At 39.6% G+C, this 7,905-nt stretch overlaps 1 protein-coding gene across 1 annotated transcript in view; it reads right to left on the bottom strand.

Annotated features, from left to right (window-relative positions):
* KHDRBS3 (KH RNA binding domain containing, signal transduction associated 3) overlaps nt 1–7,905 on the bottom strand; it is a 213,025-nt gene that overhangs the window by 33,397 nt on the left and 171,723 nt on the right. Inside the window, exon 9 of the mRNA XM_019519668.1 lies at nt 2,299–2,381. Coding sequence (XP_019375213.1) covers nt 2,299–2,381 — 83 coding nt within the window. The remainder of the gene's footprint in view (nt 1–2,298; nt 2,382–7,905) is intronic.

Genomic DNA, 7,905 nt, shown 5'->3' with positions numbered 1-7,905 from the left:
GGGGGGGGGCATGGGAGGGTCCCAAGCGCACTCAGCAGCACCTGGAAGTGGAGTGGAAGTAGCCCTCCCCCAAATGCACTCCTGTGGGATGTTCCATTCACCCCAGCATCTCAGTGTTCACAAGCTACACCTGGTACCTCGAGGTACCAGGAAAAAAAACATATAAAAGCTGCGTCTATTTCCGAACCGCTGATTCTCCAAATCAGAATTGAATCTTCAGATTCAGCTCAAATCGAATTGGGACAGTAATCTGAATCCGCAAATTGAATCGCTGTCCCCCAAATCGAATACTGCCCACTTCACACACCCCTACAGTTCTGCACAGATCACACAATAATTAAGATTTCATGGACAACAATCAGTACATTACATTGTATGTTCCATTTTCACGTGCGCATGCACTTAATTTGGACATCCACCAAAATTTTTAAAAATTATACTAGTTGTTTATGAAAGCCTGAAACCTAGGAAGAACAAATCCCAACAACTTGTTTAGTTCAGTAACTTGGCAGCGAAACCTAAAAGTGTGTGCACTAAACTGTCAACACTAAAACAGCAAAGCAAAATACAACTGGCACCATCTGAAATTCAAGTGTGAAAACTATATTTGGTATGATCTCTACACTAAGAAAAAAAATCAGGTTGCCTGCAGTTGTTCTTTAATGGCATGCTGCACAAACCCATTCTCTGTAGGTCCTGTGAATTTACACACCAAAACAATGATCCTTCATCAACTTTTGGTGTCTCACAAACCTTGGCAGCAGGGAGATTACAAGTACTAAAACGTTTCACAGTGGTCAGAAACTTCAAAACATTCACTGTTCTTGTTTGACGTTTGTGTAATCTGAACTTCACTGTCAACATTTTATTGTGACCAGTTTGGCTTATGTTGAGAATTTACCTCTGAAAACAAACATCTAAACTCACGCTTGACAAGATGGCATCAAAATATTTCCTCAGTTGTCAGGGGTAGACTTGCATTTTTCTCAACCGTGTAGTGAATTAGGGTCCTTGTGATTTCTCTGGTCATACCGCACTCCTACAAAAGGGCTTAGGTAAAAGTGATCCTATTTGTTTCCTGGTAGGCTGAATACTGTCATTTACATTAGTACACCCTTAAACTACTACAAAGACCAGTTATATCTGCCTCTACAATTAGATACATAACACTTTCAAATCCAAGTCGCCATAAATACCAGTAACAAGAGCGGGATCATAAAACCAGCTTATCTGCATATGGCATTTTTAGCACTATGACCTTAACAAAATATTAAAATTTCTACAATAAGCAGCACCGGAATGTGTGAAATAATTGCATTAAATCTACAGGCACTGAAAACTATACTTTTTTTCTTTTGATTCTTGATTGTTCCCCTCCCCCAAAGTTCCAACAAGTGAGCAAAAATCCCTTTATTTTCTTCAAAAGAATGCACCTTCCAAGCACCTCATCCTATAATTGTAGAGCAAATTGCTTAAGACTTCTGTCCTCTGCAATTTGGCATATTTGAATCACAAAAGAAAAAAAAAACCCAAGCCATAAATTAATATGGGTTCATTATTTTTCAGAGTGTTTCTTTTCTCATTTGTAAGTGGAATATTACTGTAACTTTGAGCAATGTCAAGAATTTCACCAACACTGATAAGGCTCTGTTTGCTCAGCTAAGAGAAAGCAAAATCCTGAGAAAACGAGAATACCTTCCTTACTCTGATGGGGAAAGAAAAGCAAAATTATAATCCTGTAGATTTTAAGGGGGGGGGGGGGAAATCACTCTACAGAAAACTAAACCAAAATGTGGTGTCAAAAGGAAATGCAAGCAAGTTGTCTGTGTTTTAGAGTACTGCTGAAGTATATGAGCAAGATACTTCAACGCTGCTTACTTCTGGAGAATGGCCAGCTCAACAAGCTCTCCATGTCAGATGATTCAACACCTCATACAAATAATGCCTCTTTCCTAAAAAACATGGGTTCCTTTCAGGGAATTATAAGAGAAGAAAAAACTCTTGAGAAAGCCTCCTGAAGCTGCTGAAAACAATTTGTGGTTATATATTTTTTTCCAGATACCTCAACTCCTTGTTTTCCTTGTTCTTTTCAACCGCCTTTGAAAGCAATTTGTCATCTTTTGTACTTACCTGACACTAGAGAAATGCGTAAAACCACAGGCAGCTGCTAATAAGCCTATTAAACAGTACAAATGTTACAAAATAACATTAAGAAGAAATGATTTTGTACTGAAAGTAAAATTAGCTATCTGATACCAGGAGTCTTCAGCTATAAATACAATAGGGTATAATTCTTACCTTTGTGCTTGGGTGCTATAGCTGTTATCATAGGAATCATAACTTTGCTCATCATAAGCAGTGCCATATCCATCATCATACTCCTGCAAGCATAAAACAAAAACATAATTTACAACACATTCCATAACCTTAAAGAAAAAATGATAAATACTAATACCACTATCTACTGATATCTAAATTTATGCAACAAAATGGTTTGTGGTTTTAATGGTGGCCTTATTTTTACTCTGAGTTATTAAACGCATTGTATTTTATGGTTACTTACCACAGAGAAACTGTGGTTCTGCAAAGGTCTACCTCTCTGTATTAAGATCTGAAGGACCCTTCCCCCCTCTAGCATCACAACATTTCAAGAACCTTCTGAAAACCACTTCTACTTTGGAGCTTTTCTGGTACCAAACATCTGAACTTCAAACTATGGAAATGACCAAACAATCCCAAATGCCTTGGCCTTTGACACAACATTCACAACTACTCTAAGTGTCAGACAGTCCAGTAACAGAGCCAACACCCTTAAAAAGCCATGGCTCCTTTATTAAGCAGGCATTTTACTTCTTTAAAATAGCCTCCAAATATTCTTGCTTGTTTGAGTCTAGTGAACAGCAAAACACTTTGGAAGGTAAGCTGGATTCTAATTAAACAACGGATTGGAAAACTGTCTGCCCAAAAGAAACATCAGATCTACACGATAAAATCAAGAGCAGAGCCACACAGATAAATGTGCACAACTCCAGATTTGGTGGGGGGTGAAGAATAACAAAAGCTATGTGTGTGATATTGTCTTACCCTGGTAAAGTGAATTCTAGGTCTGTACAGAACCAATGCTAGCTAACTTTCACCACAATACAATGTAAAACTTCATCCATCTTTAACAAGTACCAACTAAAAACTGCATTCCCTTTGCTTTGATGCTCCAGAGTTTAGGAATCGATAGCTTTCTAAAGGCTTATTCTAGCTAAATAGCTCAAAGGTCTTACTTGGTTCTTAGGGTATCCAATACAGTTTCCCCAAGAGAAAAAACAAAGCTTTGAGAAGACACATAGGAGACAGATGATCTGATTATATGCAGTTCAGATGCCTCACTCAGTATAAAATCTGGAGTAAAGATAGAGAATAACTCATGCACTCTCCTATAGATGTAACTGCAATTAAAATGGTACTGATAGAGATAAATGGAGCAAAGCAACCTTTCAAAAGATCTGAAAGCACACATTAATCCTGTCAACACAACATTAAAGTTAGTAGTATAGGTTTTCTACTGGCCGGAAAACACCAGATCCATAAGAGGAATCTTCTGATGACAGGAAGCTGAAAACCCATCCAGGAGATGATAAACTAAAAGGTATAGGCAGAATACCAGGAAAGGCTAAATGCAATATTCCATAATCAGTTAGATGGGGATGGCACTTGGTGACCAAATATCTGATTCCCATAGACAGAACATTTTCTGAAGATAATGGTTCCAAACAAATGGCTTTCTAGACTGTAGCAGAATATTACAGAATAATATTCTGTACCAGAAGTGGTCAAGCAAGATCCTTTCAGCTGAATAATGGATGAAAAGTGATTCCACACGAGTGGAACAGATGGCATATCTGATGAGGCATGTAGCCGTGGTAGTGTCCCAGGAAATCTAGGGGGATTCATGTACCCATACCATGTAGCTCGCACTAGAGCAGGCAGCATAGTCTAAATCTGTTTTCCTGAACCTTTCTTGACTACCATTGATATTAGTGGAAAGGCATAAAAGGAATCCCTTGGCCGAGCCTAGCGGGACTGTGTCTGTGACAGTATTTCCCTTTTTCCTATGAAGCAGAAGCAAGGGTTCTTCACAGCATTGCATGCTGTGAAGCAGTTTATGACCAGATGGGCCCAATCCTCCAAAAGCAGGTTCAGAGTCTCTTTCAAAGACCACTTGCATTGTTCCTGCAAGACTGAGCAGTGTGTTAGATGTTTTCTTTCCTTGTCAGATGACATGAGCTGCCCCAAACACCAATCCCACAGGGCAACTGCGTCCCGACAGTTATGGCAGACAAGAGCCTAACGATTTACTGATGCAGTATGCAGGCATCTGGTACCAACATGACTATTGACCAATGGCAGAAGAGACTTCAGAGCCACACTATTAGCTCTTCTGCAGAATATAAATAGTGTCGGATCTTCTCCAGATCCCAAAGCATCAGCTATCAGCTCCTGGTGACATGCTCCCAAACCCCAAAATATCTGCTTAACGTGATAAGCCAAAATACTAAGGAGAGAGGACTGAAATAAACTTCCTTCATTACATGATCAGGGGACTTTTACTATTGGAGGGTCACGGAAAGTTTTGGAAAGCTAATAGAGAGATCTCACACCTGACCCAGAATAGGAAGGCAGGGACAGAAAGAATAATCTTAAAAGAAAAAAAAGGGCAGCAGGCTAAGATACCCTGCATCTTAGACCTCCTATGGCAATCAAATAAGCCTCAAAGTGGGATGTGGTCTGGGGGAAGAGTATGGTTTTGTCTCTACAACAAGGAAGACCAAATGTGAGGTTAGTTCACTTTAATCTCTCTCCATCAAACAATAACCACCAAACTTGGTTCAATATGCTTCTAGTATTATCATCTCTTGCAGGCTATATTGTTATGTCAATTTTGGCCGTCAGCAAAGACAATACAAAAGGACTTAAGCAATACATTTCCTTTCCAAGTTTCAGTATACGGTACTTTTCCACCGTGTGGTTTTCTTTTTCATTGGTAGCTTTACCACTTCTCTGGTTAATGATACCAGACTTGTTTCATTTTCATAAGCTTCTTAAGTAAATCAGTCACCAGTTCATTTATAATCCACTATTTAAATGTATCAACCTACTTCATCTTCACAACAAAGCAACAGGATAACCCATTCAACCAAAACAAAAGGAACAGATTCAAGGTAAACTATGAAGTCACGTGCCCTCTCTTTCTCTGGTCTAATACACCCTTATTATATAAAAGACAGGAAAATAATATATGCAAAATAGTAAAATACTCAAATCCAAACTTCTTCTCCCCCCGCCCCAACAGATTCGCCTTAAAAAGAAACCAAACATGACCAGTTTAAGTATGTTTTAAATTTTTCCTACAATTAAGTCTGGCATCTTATGTTGTCATTTTCTCTATATTTGGAAAGTATTTAAATGCTGCATGTTTAATGCGACTTGGCCAGTGTTGCATGTAACCCTCTAGTTTAAATTTTAGATAAGTCTCCATAATTTGAATACTTAGGGAAATTAGCCTGCAATTTATTTCTGAAATGAACTTGTAGTTCTCCAGAATGTCTTTTTTAACATTGTTTATAAAGCATCAATGGGCAGTACACGTTTGGCCATCTAATAACATGCATTATCCTAAAATATTGTGATCATTTACATGAACATAAGTAACCAACTATTGTGCTGGATTACATAGTAGAAATCCGATGAAGAGTTAATTATGTTAGTAAAGTATTTGTTTAAAGAGTTTCAGTGCACTACTGTTCCAGTGTATAAAAATCTTTTTTTTTTTTTCTTGCAGGGTGGGAAGGGAAGGGAAAAATCCCTCAGAACCAAAGATGATGCCGTTTTCAATTTTCCTTGTTCAAGTTACAACATCGTCCTTTTAAACCAGGAAAGAAGATGCATGACTTCTAGGGGGAAGCAAGCCAACTCCAGAAACGAGTTACACATTTATTACAGAAGCACCAGTTGCTTCCAACCTACCAAAAGGTTAAGGACCAAGAGGCTCGTCTTTCATCTTCTGCATGATAGCTTGTTCTGTTGCCAGTTTACCAGGCTAACCTATATAATTCATTCTTCCCAGAATCATTTGTATAAAACAGAAAAGACTTTAAAGCATGCTGCATACACTATACACAATAATACACATCTATAAATGATACAAATCACTTTACGAACTGAAGTGTATTCTGGATAGCACTTGAACCATAAATTGGAAGGGGGCAGTTTTTCGATTTTCTTCTATAGGAATTATATATGGATTATCTTAAAATTCCTAGATGGGAAATCTTCTTTAAAGGGATTAGACAGTTTTCACGTAAAGTGTCCGTGAAACGCACGTAATATGTTCTTCCTCGCCTCACTGAGGCAGCGTCCTTAGACAAGAGGCAATGTTCAAGAAAGATTTGTAACATTGGTGGACGGTTCTTGGAGGGTGAGGAAAGCTAGAAGGACAGGGCGTAGTGGCATTACTAACAAGTGTCCCAGTGCAAAGTGTAGGAATTTACAATAGGATGAGGCGAATCAGCTAGGGTAGAAGCAAGAATATTCTTGGAAAGGCAAGAGCCCTGAAGGGCAGGAACAGCCATTGCCCTTATGAAAGGATCTTATTATATTAAGCTAGCGCGTACTTCAAGCCACTATAGAACTATTAAGTTTATTGGCCAGCATCTAAAGCCAACTGGAGTCCTATCACTATGAGTGCTTACATACAGATTGTAGGTGCCTACTTAGAGGGATCATATTTCTATTTTTGTCTGTACTGAGACTAACACACTCCTGGCAGGTGCACAAGATTTTTCTCCCAACTGATTTATGAAAATGTGAAAAATGTTTTATTTTCTGGTGTAATCAGAAAGTCAAGAATGGATGATTGAGAAATAAAACTGAGTTGTAGATGTAATAAAATAAATGAATCCCCTCTAAGGTTAAAAGACCATGATCTCAAGTCCTGTCTTCTCACATAACCCTCTGAATTTATACCCACTTCCACAGGGTCACCTGCCAATTTGGTGAATGACTCCATGTGTGGCAGTTTTAGACCTGCTGCAGACACAATGCTCAGCATTGCCATTAAGAGATCTGCTAGAACTACCATGTTGCTGGTGGGAGTAGGGACCAAGTCTTGTGAACAATGAGGTTCAGAACTAGCCATTTCCAAGCCTCTTTGTTGACCTAAACTCATTTTGAGCTGAACAGCATAAGCGTAGAGCTGAAAACAGCATTGCTGCCCACGGTGTTTGATTAAAAACAGACACATGACTGGTGATTAGCACCAAGTGAATACGGGATTCTTCAGTCTAGAGACAAGCAAAAAATTAGGGAAAAAGAAGGTTTGGATTACAGTGAAATCTACTAATTTAGGATTTTCTAAAAAAGCCTTTCAATTTTACTGGGAATCAGAGCATGCAGGATGGGAAAGAAGACATAGCCAGAGAAACAAAACATCATCAGTATCATAGTACTTAGGGTCAGAAGGGACCTAAACAGACCATCAGGTCTGATCCCCTGCCCCGGGCAGGAACGGGTGCTGGGGTCATATCACCCCAGCCAAATGTCTGTCCAGCCTCCTCTTGAAGACCCCCAAGGTAGGAGAGAGCACCACCGTCCTTGGGAGCCCATTCCAGAGCCTGGCAGCCCTAACCATACAGTAATGTCTCCTGATGTGCAGCCTGAACTGTGTCTCTAACAATTTGTGGCCGTTATTCCTAGTAACCCTGGGTGGTGCCTGGGGAAACAGAGCCTCCCCCAGTTCCTGCTGGTCGTTCCTGGTGAGTTTGTAAGCGGCCACCAGATCCCCTCTCTTGTAGAGGCTGAAGAGGTTCAGGCCCTTTAGCCTCTCTTTGTAGGGCCTGCTCCGCTGCCCCATGA

Source organism: Gavialis gangeticus, unplaced genomic scaffold (assembly GCF_001723915.1).
Source record: "Gavialis gangeticus isolate Ggan-Ray unplaced genomic scaffold, GavGan_comp1, whole genome shotgun sequence".
Classification (NCBI taxonomy): Eukaryota; Metazoa; Chordata; order Crocodylia; family Gavialidae; genus Gavialis; species Gavialis gangeticus.
This window is presented reverse-complemented; position numbering and strand designations above follow the sequence as displayed.